This window comes from Cheilinus undulatus, linkage group 7 (assembly GCF_018320785.1).
Source record: "Cheilinus undulatus linkage group 7, ASM1832078v1, whole genome shotgun sequence".
Classification (NCBI taxonomy): Eukaryota; Metazoa; Chordata; class Actinopteri; order Labriformes; family Labridae; genus Cheilinus; species Cheilinus undulatus.
In genome coordinates, this window is record NC_054871.1 from 12,890,557 (window position 1) to 12,911,550 (window position 20,994).

Below are 20,994 nucleotides of genomic sequence, written 5' to 3' on the forward strand. Positions count from 1 at the left end.
CCACTTCCAGGAGAGTAGAAAAAGAGTCCAGTAGAGTTTATACCATGCTGTATAGAAAAACGACACAAGTACCTTGTGGGAAAAGTGTAGTGAGTGTAGTCAAAAATATGTCTTTACACTTGATATAAAGCAGATAAACACGACTGAAGATATTGCAGGCAAAAAATAAGGCTTGTAATAAGTACAAATATCTGCCAATGACTTCAGCAAAATGAAGTGCAGTAATTGATTCAGATATAATCATCTTATTTTAAGACATTAAAGATGGAAAACTTGCTGCCTTGACAGATATTTTTACTACTTACAATCAATGAAGGCCTTATTTTTGACTTTTAATATCTTCAAATAAAATTGTCATCTAGACCTGCTCAGATAGGGTGATTTAAAAGTGAGCATAATTAGAAATTTTGGACTAAAAATTAGACAAATATACTTGCTTATATTTTAGTTTTTTGCAGAGTAAAATTGAGAGTGAATTATTAGCATAATAACATATTGATTTCCTTGTTACAAAGGAAAACTTGAGTCTAAAAACTTGTGTCTTAAGGTGATCTAACGAGAAACTTTTTCTTGCAACCACTGCTGGTAGAATTGTGGAATTATAGAGTGGGTTAACATTTAACAGCCACATAGTCTTCAGGGAGCTGTTGAAAAATTGTATTTGACAAATTAAACACTAGCTTTTTACTGTTAAGAAAGAGGAAGAAGACATTTTAATTTCTAAGCATGATTACAACATCTCAGAGGCATTTATGAAACAGTCAAAATGTACTGGCCTTAAAGCTTGAACCTCCTCTTCTCCCTCTTGTCAGTCCGTATGGTGGCCCAGATGGTCCTGGTCCATTGGGAATAATAGCAGACTAATGCAATGTTAACAGTGACAGTACATTAATGTAAAATTGTTGTCTCATTAGCATTAGCCTGCTGTTAGCGTGCTGCTAGGCCAGTCATGGCAGGGGGTCAGGGTTGTGTAGAGGACCTGTTGTGGGTGTTTCTGTGAATCGTGGCTGAGAGGAGAAAATGAGATCCAGGTTGAAGAATGTTAAACATAAAAATCTGATTAAAGTGGGAAAAGGTGGGTTAGTGGACAGGTAATGAGACAAAATAAATGTTTGTAACAACAAACCAGGATTAAATGTTTGAGGGAGGCTTAATGTATTGATCAGCTGATTGAATAATTAAATGAGTCTTCAACTTGATAATCTGTTTCTCCTCACAGCACTTTCTTCTTTCTCTTTAGGATTAGGCTGGTGTCATTCTACATTTTTCTTTCTGTCTACAAACTCCACAATAAAACAAAACCAACACTGTGTTCATCCTTCTATCAATGTTTTTCTATGTAACTGCACTTTATAAAACATCCATGGAGTTATTTTCACAGAGAGGATGCTGACTCAGGCTTTAAAGATAATACTTGATAGCAGGAAATATTCACTCTTGGTTTGGTGTTTTTATGGGCTGTTGACAACAGGAAAAAATAAAGAGTAGCACCACCCTTATCCTTTTAAGCTCATGTAGTGATTTAAGGTTACAGCAGAGATTCTGCAGCTTACAGAGTGATTCTTTTTCCTTTTTTCTTGTCATTTTCTCTGTATCTCCTTCTGTCTGCCTCTGTTCCTCTCACTCAGTCTGTCTCTGTTGGAGGAGTTGGACGTTAGTTGTAATGAGTTGGAGTCGTTGCCGCCCACAGTCGGCTACCTGATCAGTCTGAGGACCTTCGCTGCTGACGAGAACTTCCTCACAGAGCTTCCCAGGGAGGTAGGAATGTTTACATCAACATTTCACTGTCTTGCTCTTTGCATCTTTCAACAAAGATGCTGATATTATTGATGTTGTTTAAAGCTTAAATCTTAAATGGAAAATTTTCACCAAGATATTTGACTACTGAAAAAATCTGTTATTTCCAAACAGCCCCCTGAGCTTGAATTCTCAATATAGGATTCCAAAACACATTTAATCCTTTAAAACCTATTGGATCACCGGCTCTCCCATTTGCATATCTATTTTCAATCAGGGGTAGAATTGTAACCAAATGAGACAGAGCAATAGTTCTTTTGCATATAAAACCAGAGGAGAAACACTAACATATAACACATTCAATGTGTTCCAGAGTACTTTTTCCTTCTAGAAATATCCTTTCTTCTTTTGCGTAAATGTAGTACATAGCGCACACATCTAAATACAATATAATATAATATAATCCCGGCTGTAAATGTGTTGTTTTCTTGTAGGTTACAAGTCACACTTGCTTTTGTTTCAGCATGGTCTGCAAACATATGTATGCTCAAAAGTATCTGGCACTCTTAGAGATTTGATTTCACTACTATAAATAGTTTATTTATTCTAAAAATGCTGTCTTTTTTGCAAATTGAGCACAATTTCATTTTATTTTCGTTTTTGCCACAGTTTATAAAGATGAGTGTATTTCAAAATTGAAGTTATGACCATACGCAAAATATATTTTTTGTGGTTTGAAATGATCTTGTGGAACTTTTTTACAACCACAATTTTGAGGGATATGGCTATAGCATCTCTGTATTTAGAAAAATTTGTAAAAAAATCAAAAAAACACTTTTCATTTTTCCTGTGGTTTTTTGCACTTTTGAGAAATCTAATTTGTTACTATAGACTTATCACATACATATCATTAAAATTTGGGTCCTAAAGGTTGTATTGATGTATAGCCAATTCAAATACTCCAAAAAATGTTAAGACATGCTCTGGCGGACTTGCTCTATGGTAGGTCATAAATGGTTAAGGAACAAGGCTAAATATTTTGTGTCAAATCAAAAGTCCCTTGAAAATTCCTGAATGAAGTCAATAATCCCTTCCCATCACCCTATACTTCCACCCTGCACACCATGAACTTCATATGTAAATAAACATGGAGTCCCTTTACCTATATTGACTACATGATGACAGACTGTTCTGCCAGGGGCCTTGCCCAAACTTAGGAGGGTCCAGGGCCATGCTTCACCAGAAATCAAATGATAATTAAGTAATTATATCCACTTTTTTAAATACATTTCAAATGCAAGCTTTTCAGGTTTAAAATGCCAACAAATATCATTGTGGCAAAATAATGCACTTTAAGAACAACAACAAAAAACATTCTTTGGAAGCAGTGTCTCGTTCACAATGTAATTGTTCTCAAAAATATAGATCTTTTGCTTTATCAGTCACTACACTCAGAATAAGATACTTTTACCATCCTGAATGATTCAGGGATGTTAAGAGAACAGTCTAAGCCACCTGCTCCCTCTGCCAATGTGTTATGCAGCACAGATGTTCTAATATCTTAGATTAAAAGTTCCCAAACTTTTCACCTTTGACCACCAAAACAACAGTGCCAGAGACAGAGGACCCCCACTGTCAAGGGAGGTCATTAAAGCATATGTTGTTGCTCACAACCAAGCAGACTCACTGATAGTCCTTTCCAAACACTTGGATGGGAATAATACAGAGGACATAAGAGCCTTAAAACATTTAATGTTCCTTTCAATTGTAATTTATTGCAAGAAGAAGACCATGTCCAGACTACAGCACTGAGAGGGTATACTAAAGTTTATAACGTACAAATGATTTCTGAGCATGTACATTTTTAGGAGCTGCAGGCTACATTATTTATGTGCAAACTAACGTCTTAATGAATTTTTGAATACATAGCTTCAGTTTCAGCAAGAATTTCACATAAATAGGGGGCAGTTAATTGAAATCATTAAAAATGTTTTTGCTTTTAGAGGGTGTCGCATGACCCCCTAGCGTCTCACAACTCCCAGAGGGGGTCCTGACCCCCACTTTTGGAACCACTGTTTTAGATGTTAGTGGAGCAAAGTGCAGCAAAAACCAACAACAAGCAAACGAAATTTGTACTGTGCAGCATAATCGTATCAGCCATAGATGGATTTGATTGTATGTCCTTAAGTTTTATGCTAACATATAATGGAAATTACCTGCAACAGGCTTGGATAGCACTTCAGTCTTGGTAATTTTAACTTAAGATGTGAATGTGAAATAAATCAATCCAATACTTGTATAAAACAGTCTATCTGACATGTCAGGTTAGGAATTAAGTGCTTGGAGAAAAGAAAAGGAAAAGCCCTAAAGCTGTGCTTTGCAGCACATTTGTATAGACCATAGATGCATTTGAATGTATTTCCTTACATTTTGTGCTAAGCTATAATGAAAATTATAGGCCCACAGTTAACGATTTATGCGTGGTCATTCACAAACAAATCCTTTAAATGATCATTTCCTCACCAATTTTGTAAATTTGATTGTTGTTGAAACTAAGACTAAAGATTTTATGTTGGGACAACGCACTGGTTGGTGATTAACTTTATCAAGATCTATTGAAAACAAATTAAACATACACATCATCACAGAAAATGGCATATAATACAATGTATGCATGCATCACCTTCAAGGGCTTAAGCAGTGCTGCACTTTTTTAAAACACGTCATATGTTCTGTTCCATCAAACGCCAAAAGCATTTTTTATTAAGTAATCAAAATTTTCAGAAAATCATGTCGTGATTTTTCATTGAGGGCCTGCGACTAGACCAGCTGAGAACCAGGACTTTTGTGAGCGCTAGACTTACTTGTAATATGAACTGAACCTTGATGTGTGTTTGTGTTTCAGATTGGGAACTGTAAGAACGTCACAGTAATGTCTCTGCGCTCCAACAAGCTGGAGTTCCTTCCTGATGAGATCGGACAGATGACCAAACTACGCGTCCTGAACCTCAGTGACAACAGGTACACAAAGACACAGACTCACAGAGAGAGAAAATCAAAGTCTGACTCAATAGTGACAATCGATGCACGCACATCCAGGCAACACTTTCTTTCTCAATGGCCGCTCCGCTTCTCTAGCAGCTCTCACGGCCTGCAGTTGCCATGGGAATGGGTGAGTGTGTTGCCATGACGATGTGCTCTGCAGGCTGTACAGTGCGTGGGCATATGAAACATCTCTCTCTCTCCTTCCCTCTGTCTCTCCCTCTCAGGTTAAAGAATCTACCGTATACCTTCACCAAGCTGAAGGACCTGGCAGCTCTGTGGCTCTCTGACAATCAGGTATCTCTCTCTCTCTCCTCCTCCAAACAGTGAGCTGCACAAACACATACAGCTACTGCATAAATATATACATATTAATCAGTTAACAAAGCCATTACTCAAAATAGGCTATTTATAGGTGAAGTTCTGCATAGTTTAAGTTCCTCTGCATCCATTTTTTGTTTGATTTGCTGAGACTGCTGTTAGCTTTAAAAATCATTCTTTTTTATTAAATGCAGTCTGAAATTTGTTGAGAATCACAGCAGCTCTATTTTTACAACACAGAAGGCTACGGCAAAAAAACCCTACATCTTACCTGGATTGAAACTGAACAGGATAATTAAATGTCATATTTAAGTTTTTTTTTTTTTTAATTTTATGACTGAGTGACACGTACACATCCCATTTGATAATAACTTTTATTAAATCCAACACAAACCCAGTATTTCCTGGCCCTTTTTCATATTAAAAACCTTTCTAACAGAACAAGTTTTATCATCATGTCTGACCCCAGAATACTTTATTGTTAACCATCTGCATTACATCTGTTTTAAATTCTTATTTATTTGAAACAATACCTAGCCAAGGCACAACATTAAGATATAAAAGCATGTGTATGGTTGTGGTAGAAATAAGTTAATGGTTTACATAAAAAACACACCCAAAAGACAGATAAAAGGTAATACAAAACAACCAAAACAAGCTAAATGACAGAGCTCATATATAGATATGCAGTAATTGAGTTGCACAGAAAAAACTATATTTATATAAGCAGAACGTTAAGCCAAATCAAAGGTAAAGAAACTTCTAAATTCAGCCCTTCAAAGTTGAATTTTCACTGAAGATAACCAGAGGGACACTTTTTAAACATATTTCAACACCCTTGCAGCTCTGCATGCATCTGTTTTTTTGACTAAGTAAAGAAAAGTGAATCGTTGTGCATCAAATGGGGGGCACATTGTACTGACAAATCAGATGGGCTTTCTGACTGAAAGAACTGATATGTCTGTGTTTTACTGGCATATTTAATTTTTGTTGAGTTGAATTGATTTTTACAATTGTGTAAATCATGAAGTTATCTGTCAGTCTGTAATCATTTATCTTTTTAGTCAGTGGCTCCCTTCACAGAGGTATTCTTTGTGATTTGTGAAGTGAAAAATGAGATTAGAGTTCAGTTAAATGAAACCTGAGTCCAAGTGGAACCTCTGCCAAAGAAAACTCATTTTAAATTCAAATGTAATCTGAAAATGGCAGGGTGGAGGTATACTGACATTTAGATTAGCACCTATCAGCACCTATGTATGCATTTTCCATAGCATGCATATAACACAGTCAAGCACTCAGAGCAGATCTCCAGTTTGAGGATTATTTTATATCTTGGTTTTTAAAGTTCTGTATCTGTGTTTTTTCAATTACATCAATTCAATTACAACAGAACTCTGCAAGGACATTTGAATTACAACTTAAGATATAGTTTAGTTGAACTTCAGATGAAGCAGTATTTGCAAAATTGAGGCAAATTCCTCTCAGAGGAACTACTGTTGTCAGTTAGCCACTATGGTTAGCCACTGACGGAGACATATTTTCTACTTCCACTGCCATCCATAACACATCTACACTAGAGCCCACAGGGATAGAAAGATACTTTAATATTTTTCATGTAATTTTTAATATTCTTTATGTTATAAATGTTTTGTTTTTAACTCTTTAAAGAACATTGAGTTGCTTTGTGTTTAAGTGGTGCTCAGTAAATAAACTCCCATTTCCTTTCCTTGCCTATTCTACAACAAAACTGAAGTAATTGCATTCCATACATTATAAGTTTGACAAAACTGACATGTTTGTTACGGTCCACAGGAGTTCAAGATGGGCTTTTTAAAATTTTGTTTTCTAATTGGAAAAATTCTGTTGGTTTATACAGTTAACATGTGTGCAATAACATTTCAAAATCCCTCAGATTAATATTTAAATAGATTTTAATACAGTTTTCAGATCACACAAGGCATTTCATTTGACTAAATATTCATACCTTCATATATAACAAATATCAAATGGGAATCAGTGTCTCACTGGTTTGAAATTCAGTTTTGTGTTTTGAATTGATTTACATATGAAGTTACTGAGCTATTTACATGAATACTCTATTTCCACCCATCAGTAAGATGGGGTTTAATTCAAATTAAGCTCTGAAATTTATTTGTAGCCAATCAGATATTCTAAGAATCATCAACCAGCAGCATATTCCTTCATAATAAGAAGTAGGAATCCGTTTAAATGAGGAGAAAGGGAACAAACATGATCAGTGAGTGTCCTCACATGACTACTAACACAAATTTGTGTCTGTTTCTGTGTATTTGCAGTCCAAGGCTCTGATCCCACTGCAGACAGAAGCCCACCCTGAAACCAAACAGAAGGTTTTGACCAACTACATGTTTCCTCAGCAACCGCGACATGATGAGGGTACAGACTCTGTGTTTCATAATGTTTACCAATAAAGCTTTTAAAGGGGCCCTAAAAGTTTGTATCTGTATTACAATATTTGTGCTCTGAAGTTACAGGTTAAGTGTTTTTTTTTATGATTGTGTGTTGCAAAAGCATTAAAAACCCAGCTATATCTGAACCATTTTAACCACGTGTTTGATGTCTGTTTGCATGTTAATGTGTTTGTGTTTACAGATTACCAGTCGGACAGTGACAGCTTTAATCCTACTCTTTGGGAGGAGCAGAGACAGCAGAGGATGACTGTGGCCTTTGACTTTGAGGACAAGAAAGAAGAAGAAGACAACTCTGGGAAGGTCAAGGTCAGCTCTTTCTTGCTGTATCCATCTCCCTCCCTCTCTCTCTCTGCTTATCTCTGTGGAGTATTAGAGCAGGAGGAGGTCATCTGAGGCAGCCCTGGATTCAATACAAGTTTTGCAAAGACAGCTTTAACTGACCGACTCCTGGAGCTTATCCAACTTCTGAATGAGCCTGAAAATCTTCAGGTTGAATCATCAATACGAACAGTGAGGAACTTCACTGGAATAAAGCTGTCTCGTTGAAATAAGTCAAAGGTACAAAGCTGTGGAGAAAATAGAGGATAAAGGAGGATTTCTTCTACTGTATCACAATAGATGGACAGAAAGACAGCGTCTTTCTTGATAGAAATTCAGAAGCCCTCTCACTATGTTGTCTCAGATTTCAACAGCTGATGCACATGGCGGCCATTGTTTTTGACCTTTTTTTTTCCAGACAAGGATGCAAAATTGGGATTTGTAACTGACAAAATAAATACTGTTGGGCTGCAACGGATTTCTGATCATTTAATAACCCTGTGGAACAGGGATTCTAAAACGTTTTTGTTACACCCCCTCAAAGGAGGATAAAAATCCTCCCTCGGTCTGAATAAACTGATTATTGATAGGGAAAAGTTTAACTTTATTTAAATAGATCAAAATATGAACATTAATTTCACAATGACAACACCAAAATGAATATCACCAATTTGCAACTGTTTTCTACTTTATCTACTAACTTTAAAGTATTTTTGAAATGTCAAACATGAATGTATGGTAGATGACAGAATTTTTGAGATGTTTTGATGTGCCATATTGAAATGTAAAGAAAGCTGCTGTCATCCAGTTGTAATGATGAATGCATCAATACACTTAGCCCAAAATTCGATAGGAATCTTAATTTTTTTAGTGATGGTTTTCACATCAGCTTAGCTCTGATGGCCTGGGCCATCGAGGCAGGGTTTTTTTCTTCTCTATTGCTTTTTTTGTGATTCCATGTTAAGACCTTTAAGTGAATTCAACAGCAAGGGGCTGCTCCTGCATCACATGCTGTGCTGGACTATATCTTCAGTTTCTAGAGTGCTATTTAACAGAGTTTGTATGGACCAGTCAACACCAGACTGTGGGATGACTGTGCTTATTGCTGCTTTCATTTCACTGAAAATCTGCACAGGGATTTATTGAAAGTAGAGTACACATTCATGGTGTTGTTAATTACAAGCATTCTGTGTGTGGTTCGGTCAGCTATACCTCAACGGTAGCATATGAGACACTAGAGGACTACAGACTGCAGTCACACTCTCATGTGTGCTAATTAGGGATGCACAATTAAGCTAATTGTAATCACAATGTCAGGCTGTGCAATTGTATAATCACATAAAAGGCTGCAATAATTCTAGTACAAAGTAGTACTTAAAAGGTTTTTAAAAATGTTTGCAGAAAGGCCTTTGAGTTGGTACCTTACTTGTTCTTTGGAGAAGTGCCTTTATTTTCAAAAAGGAACAAATTTTATTTTTGAAAAAATATTTATCATGTTTTGAAAGCAACGCTGTAAAAACTTCAGGTTTTGTTTTTTTTATGCCACAAAATATTTGTATTTTTTAAGTTGAGAAATGCATACTGTACTTCAAAACTATTCTGATTCTCTGCATTTCCCTGACAACAAAATTACTAGATTCACGATATAATTCATGTATTATATTGTAATTGCAAATGAAAATCAAAATATTGTCCAGTTTAATCGTATATGCACATTATTAACAAATTGTGCAGCACTTGTGCTAATGGAAGAGAGAAGGAGACAGAGCTGTGCCAAACTGCATAGTTTTCTCATATGTGGCTAATTTGGTACAACATGAACCCACCATGTGGTGCATATTTCTCTGAAATTTGCTCATCAAACAGAAGATCCACCCTCCCTTGGCTCTAGGCCAACTGGCCCTGGATTTAATGCCTACTTGCAGAGATGGTTTTCCTTATCCCAGAGTGCAGACTCACAGATGCACACAAACAAAGCCAGTTCAAAGAAAAACACAGCACACAGGTGTTTTAGTGCAAAACTGATGAATAAACGCAATTAACATGCAGCTATTGAATAGTGCTTAAAGGTTCAATATTATATTGAGAATTGTAGCAATCCTAGTCATAACACTGTCCACACTGTCCAGAAAGTTTTCTTTCTTTATATATATATATATAAATTCTGTTAAGACAAATAGCAAACCATAGTTTATGATTTTGGAGTGGGAACAAGGGTAGGCAATCAAGGGGGGAACAGACCACGCCCCAGCCCCCATCATGCCCCTGCCCTTTCTCTGGGGGCAGTAATCCACAGTTTGAGAACCATTGCTGAAAGAGATAGTGAAAAGAAAGCATATCATCATTGAAGACAAAAACTCAGAGTCACTTTTCATGTTCCTCACTTGATGTATGGTGACCTGTTTACTACAGCTGCCTACTAAAGCAATTAATAATTAAAAAAATAAAAAATAAAAAAAAATAAGAGGTGTTTTAGCACTTAAAATGGTTTGAATGCATTCACGGAAACATTGGAATACCTTTGGCCATGGAAATGGTCAAGCTTATGTACAGTAGTTGTCTTTTATTCAGCAATAACACACTCTAGAAAACCAGAATTGACCAGTCAAATCGAGTAATAAATAGCTCCACCAAAACCAAAAGGATATTAAAAAATCATTTTTTTAAATCCTATAAATCTTTCCAAACAGGTCTCAGCAGATTTCAGTGTTATTTTAGAGCGTTTTAAACAAAAGAGCAGTCAAACCCCAATGTCAATGATCAGATGAGATGCTATTTACAAGAAAATTAACCACATCAGAACAATGGATCTCAAATTCAAACATATTATCTCTTGTTTCATATGTTTTTTAAGTTTCACACAAGCTGGCACACGTCCTGCACTCCTCCTAGATGCATGTTCACTGTATGTGTTTGTCTTTTATTTGCATGTGTACACACTTTCAACCCATGTCCATTTATGTGTGAAGGTGGAGATTAACCTAAAGCGCTACCCAACACCTTACCCTGAGGACCTAAAGAACATGGTCAAGTCAGTGCAAAGCCTTGTGGGTAAAAGTGCACACCCCGGACACCCGCACCAACACCAGCACCAGCACCAACACCAGCACCAGCTGAGCACAGGCACTGCCACCTCGGCAGGAACCAACATGGAACACACACACCTCAGCAAAGAGCCGTACGAACCGCCGTGGCCCCTGCCTCCTAAAGAGGTAGGAAGCACACTCTCACTCACTCACTCACAGCCACCAGCATGCTCACAGCCACACAGAAATGGCTGAAAATCCCCGCCGGCTATGACGACAAAACAGTGTCCTTTTCATTGCCTTAAGGTTTGTCTATTTCAAATGTAAGAGTCTAATATAGGGCTACATGGATGCCAGTCAATACAAAAGCACCACTCTGCTGTTATCCCCGAAAATAAGCTTCCCTGCAGTGAATATTAAGCCAACTTGAAACAATAATACTTACTGATACAGGCTAAATCAGTATCAGCAGGTCAATGCCCTGATTTTATACTACTAATTACTAGCCAGAAGCTCATCATGTTTCTTCTTCTCCTAAACAGTAGCCTTACACACCAAGAAATATTTTACAGTTGCCAATGAAAACTCTTCTGAGTTAAATTATCTTTAACAGTAGCAGGTTAATAATGCTACAGTGACTAGCAAGTTATTGGTTCTGTTTTTTAAGTTAGCAAAACATTAGCAAACAGTGGTCAACATTTTCAGGCCCAATTTCCAGAAAAAGATTGTAAGTGATATAAAGACAAAATCCAACAGTGTTATTGGTAAATATTATGGTAAATATTTTATTACATCTTTAACCCTTTAGTGTGTGCAGCACATCAGGAGAGGCTATGAGCCATGATGTTAGCTTGGATCGTTTTGAGGTTAGCATTAAAAAAGCCTTTACATAGTAGGGTAACCTAGCCTTTCTCAACCTTCATTTTGCCAAGGTTCTTTTTAAAAATGTGTAAAATCTCTAGTTATTCCAATCAAAATGTACTGATAGGAAAATAAATTCAACATTCCCATGACTTCAAAATTATGTATCGGGTTGCTCGGGGTTGTTATGGACAGATTTTGGCCCAAACAACATCTCACAGTTGCTACTATTAAAGAGAACCCTGAGCCAAGGAAAGAGCTCCTGGTCATCACCAACCGAACTTAAGAATAACAAGACTCGGGCTGACCGCAACTATCTGGGATGCCTGTTGAAAAGCCTGAATGAATTGTAATTGTGCTGTCCCAATGTCTGTGGGTTGAGAGTTGAAGGATCCCAAAAGTTTAAAATATAAAGCCCTGTTGGGAGGAAACAGCAAACCTGACAGATTGACTCACATCCATTGCATGAATATATTTGACATTCATCTGGGAAAGATTCCATAGAAAATGTTTGGGAAGGGCAGGACTTCTCAGAAAATCTTCAGAAGGTGATTGGAGGAACGTTCTGTCTGCCACATTCATGACGGGCCAATCAGAGCAGATCTCAGTGATGGAGCACTGAGCAACGTCATCCCCCCCTCCCCTCCAGCTTTGAGTCAAACACAGCCCTTATGCAGAACAATGAGGAGGAAAAATCATCCCTTTATTTGATGTTCTTTTGTTTGGGGAGGGAAAGCATCAACACAGGAGACGGGCAAAAATATCTCTGCCAAGACAAGCTTTCACTGTGGCTCTCTGCTCTGGTTTTAGATACAAATGTGGTCCAGTTCCGAGTAAACTGCCGCGTTCTTTACAGTGACATCCAGGCTAACAGCTAACGTAGCAGCAGGCCCTGGATATACCAGACAAGCCCATCATAATGATCGCAAACCCATGCCGAAACAGACCGGGAGTAGAGCGAAAACATCTCTTCTGTCACAGAAAGCTTTCAGTGTTGCTCTCTGCCGTTGTTTTAATAATGACACCGCTGCCACTGACAAAACCGCCGCTGTGGCTAAGTCCGAGCTAACCACTCCACTAGCAGGCCTTCTATACAACCGCTCACAACAACTAACCCTTTCCTCATAACTATTACATACTCATGTTGCTGCAGCGCCCCAGTTGAGACAGTCTGGGATAACCTCATAAAAGGATGACAAAAGTCATCCTTTTTAAGTTAACAAGATGCTGTTTTTTTTTGCAGAACAGTAAAAAAGAAAACCTCCCCAGGAGCAATGCAACAAGTATCCTGCAGTAAGAAAAGCTGAATACCACAATGTGATGATTCATACATCACTTGTTCATCTATGAAAATTATCAACAGATGGAAAAAATGAAGCCTATTCAGCAGGATAAAAAGTGAAAATAATATAATGGATAAAAGACAATAAATCTCTGAATATTAATGCCCAAAACTCAGTGGAACCATTAGACATGTGTCCAAATGCCCGTCCCCATTATTTTTGTGTATGAACCAACACTGGTCAGGCTCGCCTAGATATGCCACATCGTGGCAATACAGACCAGTCCCTTTTAAATAGATAAATAAATAAGTATTCTATTTCCAGTGTAGCTTAATTGCATTGTGCAACTGCTGCAGTTATTTAATACTGCAGCAGTATTAAATTAAGTAAGTAAATTTCCCCCTTAAAAAATTTGTATTCATTAGAATAGAATCTAAATGTTCTTTTATGAAGTTACATTTGAACACATCATGATGACATGTACTTTTCTTTGCCAAGTAATCATTTTACCGACTTTATAAACACACAAAATGTGACATAGTTGCCTTGTTCAGTCAGCTTACAGGCTTTTGTCCTGCTGATTTAAATACTGATGTCATTACTATATTCATATTTCTAACTAACAAGAATCACTTCAAAGTTTTGGGTATCTTACCATGGCTGCTATAAGTGGAGGAGGATGACTGACCCGCAGCAGCAGTTAACAAGGAGGTTTTTTCACGTTTACAGTCAAAGGCTGTGATCACACTGCAGGCCTTAGTGCGCACTTCTGATCTTTTGCTCTGATCTGATTTTTTGTTTGGCTGTTCACACTGCGATTCTAAAAGATCAGCTGTATATCTGTTTTAGATCCCCAAATGAAATTGGCCTGAATCTGATATGAAAAGATCAGATTTAATGAGACTTGTGCTGTTCACACTTTCAGAAAAAAATCTGATTTCGGTCACTTCTAGCCGCAATGTGAACAGAGCCAAAGGGGCTACATTTCAGTTTAATTTGATTCACAGTACTGATGTGCTTCCTACTCGTTGGCTGGAAATGCAGTAAGCCTATGTAATTACTCTACACTGCATACCCAGTGCTCCTCTGTCAGCTGCAGACACCACAGTATTGACTGCAGGTAATCGGATTTAGTGATCGGAGACTAGAAGCATTAAGTCCAATGTACCAATAATGCACTTTTGATGAAAATCAGCTGACAATGATTGGCTGTTGAACAGCAAGGACATCTGTAGTTAGTATTTCCCCAATGTAATGAGCCAGGCCAACAATCCGCGTAAGCAAATCCTCACATTTATCCAGTGGTGTTAAATTGATCATATTTTTAAAATGTGCACAGTTCAAGGAAAGATAGCATAAGATGAAAAAAGATAAGATAGACAAAGGGATATTTGTCCTGGACATATCCTACAGTTTTAAAATTGATAAATGTATAAATAGACATCATACAAAACACATAACATTACATTCTATAAAAGCTAAGGTACTAGAGTAAGTATAAAAGGCAAAAATTGTATCAGAACATTTAACAAAAGTTAATTAATTTTAAGCATTTTGACGGGAGATAATCTTAACTAAAACACATGTTAAAACAATTGGCAAAAGCAAAAACCTTAAGAGTTTATTAGCCATTCCATGGCTGCATAACTTTATTATCCCCACCACCAGGCTTGCAACTTGTGTTTGTTTTTCATGATGATGTTTAACGTCCCCTACATTTTCTATGTTTCATTTGGGCACATTTTATGACCTCATTTTTTAAAGGCGTGTTAAAAAAGTCACAAATGGTGTTCACACTGGTGCATTTTATTTTGATTAGCTCACAACATATCTTTTCCAGGCATCTGTCCAACTTGAAATGCTAAGCCTTTTCCAGGGTGCAAGACTCACACCACTCCATCAGCACCTCAAGGGATGAAGATGTGTGGTAACTTAGGTGCAAGACAACAAATCTGAATGTGTGTTTTCTCCAGGTGACAGACAGAGAGATGCAGGACTTCTCTCAGACTCAGCTAATGGATCAGGGATCAATGCATAACTCTGGCATCGACATTCCCAAGAGGAAGGACAAAGAGGACCTGACAGAGAGCTCTGAGGTTTGTGTTAAAGAGGGCCACACTCACACGATACTCCAAAACAAAACCGTAGCTGCATTAATGTGGTGTTTCCTGATTGATCAAAAGCCTTATTTGGTTCACATTTTACTATTATTTTTAAACCAATGTTTTCTTCCTTTGATTTTTATAATTACCAAGCAAATTTTCAGATGTAGATCAATTATTTTAAAGAACAAACAGCACTCATGAAGTTAAAGCTTTTAGAAAGTCTTTAATGTATTTACATCGATATTCTTTGAATCAAATTATCACAGTTCCTTGAGAACAGCTCATAAGCGTATATTCCCATCAATAAATTAAGCTCTTAAAAATGCCCCACAGAGCTATATGTAGACAGAAAATCTATTAACTTTCTGTGGAATCATCAAATGTTATTTTGTTGCTCTGTTTGACTAATTTTCTGCCTCATTAATCCTATGCAAAAATTAATTTTTAAACATTTACAATTCCTAATTTGTTCACATAGATATTTAGAAATGAGCTTTTATTTAACCTGTTTTTGATGATCGATTTTTGTTATCTTTCAGCTTTAACAAACATTAGTTTCACATACTAACTGACTGGTTATGCATTCAAACATACATGATTGGGAACCTTTGTTCCAAAAGGCTAAACATAACATTCCAAAGCAGATGGATTAGCCAGATTTCATGTCTGTTATTCGGTAGGTTCATCTTGCATAGCTTCAAACTGATGCATTTGTCGCAATGAGAGAATGAATGGACCAACCTGCGTCATTTTTGGAGAAAGAAGTGGTAGCTACAGGCATGGAATAAATTAAGAAACTACTAGCCTATAAACAATGGCAGCCAGTGAAGAGATTTGTGTGGATGCAGTTTTAGCAGCAATTTTGTCTGAACTTGACAATTTTTTTATTAAAAGAAGAGCAAAGATCCACAATGAAAGCTATTCTTTGCGGAAAAGACGTTTTTGCTCTTCTCCTGACCAACTTTGACAGGATTTCAATTTACCAACTGGCTCCACTGATAGTGAAGAACCATGTGCTGTCATGAATGCCCGTCAAGTTCTGGTTATGCAGTTTACTCCTTGGTTGCAGCACATTTCATATTGTGGTTGTTCTGGTTGTCCTGTAATGAATGTGACAGACAGGATGTTTGTCCAATCACCCGCTGAGTTTCTGTTTGCAAGGTTCTGCTCTTCCTCACCGTGTAAAGGCTGTTTCTTACATAGATGTGAAATATATACTATGCCATGGATATGTGAAACAGTTGATCTGGCTACAGGTTAGGTTTGGCAGTCTCCAAGATCACATTTAAATTGGGTGAAGCTCACTTTACTCAACTTGGTTGTCAGCAGCCTACAATCCTGAGAACGTTATACAAGGCTGTCCTGAAATGAACCTACTTGTTCCCTCTTTCACAGGACTCTATGGGCGGTTCTCCCAACGACATCCGTATCTCCGACATGAGGCCCACCCTGGTGGAGCCGCCGATGTACAAACCAAAAGTGGTGCTGCTGGGGAAGGATAAGAAAGGTACAGTTTCACATCATATACATGGTTGTAAACAGACATAAAAGAGGCCCATACATGAAGACTAAAGAGTGCACAAACTCTGCACACAGTAATTTAATGTGTCTGCTGTTTGGAGCTTTGGGGCATGTTGTAATAGCGTCCACTAATTAGTCATGGTGTTAAGCGGATTTATTTCAGCACAAAACAGAGAGAGGGAGGGGACACCAGTGAACGTCTCCAGTGGTTCAAGATTCAAGTTGAAGTGAGCAGCTTTATTCTCAACCCTTTTTTGCTTATTTTGCCCTGAAGGCCTTGCTTTCATAAAAGCTAAACCAAAGCCAGAGAAGTTTTACTAATGAGCACAAAGCTAATATTCCTGCCTTATCAGAAATCTGTTTTTTTTTTTTTTTTTTTTTGTTCTAAATAATTTAGTCTCCTAATCCCGTCTTCTGAGTGAGGCTGTTATCATCTCTTCTCCATGACAAACTGGAGCTGTGGCTGATTCAGAACTCACTGTGTAATCTACTCTTTTGTCAGATTAACTCTCATGATTAAAGCTCAACAGCCTGTTATTCTTGGTGAGTAACTTCTTATTGAAGGGGCTCAAGGCAAAGTTACTAAGAATCGTTTGTTGGCTCGTTTTATTGAGATCTTAATAGGTTTGACTCATACTTGTTTCATATTGCTGTTTTTCCAAGACATTTTTTTGCCCCTCCAGAATGACTTCTGACTTTCTCTTTTTTAATGTCCCTTTCTTCCCAGATCACTAAAAGACTGTCTGTATTTCTATGTCAACAAAACTTAAAAATATCTATTATATCTATTATATCTATTATAACAAGGCTGTGACCTACCTCAGTGCAGCAGATGCAGAATTATCCAAACATTATGACACGGTATGACAACAGTCTTACTTCAGATAAAGATTAGAAAAATTTAAATACATCCTAAACTCCAAAACATTGGGACGCTGTTCACATGTAAGTAGAAAAGAATGCAATGATTTACAAAATCAAACCCAGATTTTATTCACAACAGATCATAAACAACATATCAGACAATGGAATTTAGACATTTTACCTTTACATGAAAATTCTAAGCTCATTCTGAAGTTGATGGCAGCAACACATCTAGAAATGGAGGGGGTAAATTTGCAACTGATTTGATTAATTGGCAACAGGTCAGTAACATGACTGGGCATAAAAGGAGCATTTTAGAGAGGCAAAGTCTCTCAGAAGGAAATTTGGGTAGAGGTTCACCAATCTGCTTAAGAGGGCATCTAAAAATTGTAGAACAATTTCAGAAAATGGTGTGGGCAGCTTACACATCTGGAAAGACACTATCAATGCTGAAAAGTGTATAGAGGTTTTAGAGCAGCATTTGCTCCCATTCAAATGTTTCTTTCAGGGAAGCCCTTACATATTTCAGTAAGATGATACTACAGTAAATCACATACAGCATCCATCACAACATCATAGCTTCAGAGGAAAGAGTCTTGGTGCTGAACCTTTCACAAATAAAAAAAACATTTGGCACATTATTAGACCAAAAAATCTGGCAAAGAAGGACTGTTAAGTAGCTAGAATTCTCCATCAGACAAGAATGGGACAACATTCCTCTCCCCAAACTCCAGCGACTGCTCCCCTCACTTCCCAGACAAATAAGGACTACACAATAGTAAACATGGCATCCCTACTTTTTGAGATGTGCTGCTGCTATCAAATTCAAAACAAAATAATATTTTTCATTCTTTATTATGTTCTATTGTGAATAAATAATGGGTTTATAGGATTTGCAAAATCATTGCATTTTGTTTTTAGTTACATTTTTAACAGTTTCCCAACTGTTGGAAATGGGGGTTGTCATTTATTTTTGCTACTGATGTCTTTTAAGGATAGAATAGCTTTTCAGTTTCTCTCTAATATGTTTTTATTCATTCATGACACAAACTCCAAACATTTTACACAATAGAGACGTTTCAAACAAAATCAATAGTCATGTGTTGAGTAATGACTAAATAGGCAAACTGCTTATAAAAGCCTATCCTACATTTTAAACAATTTAAGCTACCAGCTTCCAGAAATCCAAAAAAATAACAGAGAAATGAGAAATGTTCTTGTATTTATGTTTTTCAGTGTTCCCTTTTTGTCTGATTGAGTCACATTTTCTACCTGGCTGCAAAACAAATTTTCCTCCAGGCAATACATTGAAGTTGCTTTTATCTGGCTGTTTTCAAAAGGTGTATTTTCGTTAAAAATATATCGTGAGGTACAGAGGTCAGAAAAAATCTATTTCAAATATGACTCAGTTATAAAAGATTAAATTTGAATGTAGAGTGTGTGAAAGCCACCTGAACATGCTTTGAAATGGATACTACAACTGAGGTGATGTACATTTTTTGATGATGGCGATAGTAGAGGAGACATCAAATCCAGGGAGGATATGACATACAGATTTTTGTTCAGGCATGACAAAGGCACTTTGAGTGCTTTCAGAAAGATGAGGATGTGACATTTTCTCTGACAGAGCTATCTTTCTCTCTGTCTCTGTGTCTGTCCAGAGTCCACAGATGAGGAGGTGGATAAGCTCCACTGTCTTAACCACAGCGGCTCCTCGGCCACCTACTCCGACTACTCTCCCTCACAGGGCTCCTCGGGCTCCTCTAACCCGCCCGCCAATGCACACCCACACGCTCTATCTCACACGCACCAACATACGCCCGCTCTACCGGCCCCCAGCAAGGACCAGGCCCCTCAAACACACTGGACCAACAGGTACACGCACTGACATGCATGCACACGCCTGCGTCATGTTCAATTTCATCACTGTCCCTCCCTACGCCTATCCATCATCTCTTCTTTTTCGCTTCCATTCCAACCCCCATCTTCAATCTCCTCCATCTATCATCCATGCATCCAATCGCTCCATCCATCCTCTCCTCCCTCCATCTTTTTGCGTCTCTCTCATCCGTCCGCTCGCTCCGTCGTCAAGGTCAGACACTCTCATTAGGATGCCGCAGACTTCTTTTCAGGATTCTCTCCCTTTCCTTTTCTCCCCTTCTTCTCCTCTGTATCAAAGCTGTCCAGTTTGGGCATCAGTACTATCAAGAGGATTTTTGTGACACCAACAGTAGAAGAAGAAGCAAACAAAGGGATTTGGACCATTCACTGAAGTTCTTACCTCAATTAAATAGGAGTTATGATGAAGTTTGATGGATCAGAATTGAAAAAATACCACTGAACGCTAATGTCAGAAATAGTTTTGGTATTGTTTCATATACAATGCAGCCATAAACACAAACAAACTTAAACTGACTGACATATTTATTGCTTGTTCAGCAAGGCTTCAGTTATACTCAAATACTTAATTTGTGACATTAAATATTAATAAAGATAAATTCAAATACATCGTGTGGAAATATAAGCTCAGTCCCATTACGCTCTGTTCCTTACTACTTTGCCTCATCCATATGTTTTGCATGTTTATGTCTAGTAGGGTGTCCAGACTGTTGTTGGAGTGGAGGGGGTTTGGGTTACATGGCTCTAACAATGGTGATTTTTCAAAGACAAACTAAAACCAAGTGCTCCAAGTGAAAATCTCCCTGATTACCTTGTGAATAATTAGCAAAATGGCTGCTCACGTGTCAATAAAGTGTCTGAATGTATGTAGTTTCCTTGTACGTAACAACTGAAAGTTGCAACAACCATCCAGTGTCTTAACTTAATGTTATTTCAATGCATTATTGTACTTTAATTTCAACAAAAAAATAAAGAATGGCTCAGTGTAGAAATGTATGGTACTGCTTATTACATATCAGGAACTTGAAAGGTCACTCCATTTCTGTAAGTGGAGAATTGATAACTTACCTGTGTAGTTCGGTTCAACAGCCAAGGCTGAACTTGAAAATGAAGGATGGGGGTAAAATTTAGAAATGGGACTGAGGCTTACTGTGGAGTTATGGCTTTATAAAAAGAGAGTGAAGACAAATACCAACACAAACAGGAGCTTCCATCCGCTTGTTTATATTATGCTCAGAGCTTAAAAAAATGTTCTGTACATGAGTTTGTTGTTTGTGCATGGGATTCCTTGATGGTGATGTGGTGGTGGCAATGAAATTTAGCATTAAGTTAAAAGAACCTAATCATCAAATTACCTAATTATTGTATTGTACATTTTTTCAGGTCACTGGTTACATACAGTCAGGCATGCCCACAGAAATTACAGGGTTCCTCATAGACTCAATAACAGGGCCCTCCTGGGATCTGATTTAATAATATCAGTGCACGTTATTGCTTTAGGCAGATATGGGCATTTCTGCTGCTTTTTACAACCATTAGATCAGCTGAACGAACAAACACGTTTAAG

At 37.5% G+C, this 20,994-nt stretch overlaps 1 protein-coding gene across 11 annotated transcripts in view; it reads left to right on the forward strand.

Annotated features, from left to right (window-relative positions):
* lrrc7 (leucine rich repeat containing 7) overlaps positions 1-20,994 on the forward strand; it is a 179,724-nt gene that overhangs the window by 125,120 nt on the left and 33,610 nt on the right. For 10 of the 11 annotated variants that reach the window (XM_041790407.1, XM_041790411.1, XM_041790409.1 and 7 more), the window contains 9 exons: positions 1,629-1,758; positions 4,643-4,758; positions 5,007-5,076; positions 7,416-7,515; positions 7,732-7,856; positions 10,838-11,080; positions 15,012-15,134; positions 16,539-16,650; positions 19,190-19,403. In XM_041790407.1, the coding sequence (XP_041646341.1) occupies positions 1,629-1,758; positions 4,643-4,758; positions 5,007-5,076; positions 7,416-7,515; positions 7,732-7,856; positions 10,838-11,080; positions 15,012-15,134; positions 16,539-16,650; positions 19,190-19,403 (1,233 nt within the window). The remainder of the gene's footprint in view (positions 1-1,628; positions 1,759-4,642; positions 4,759-5,006; positions 5,077-7,415; positions 7,516-7,731; positions 7,857-10,837; positions 11,081-15,011; positions 15,135-16,538; positions 16,651-19,189; positions 19,404-20,994) is intronic. The other variant, XM_041790415.1, reaches the window with a different exon arrangement.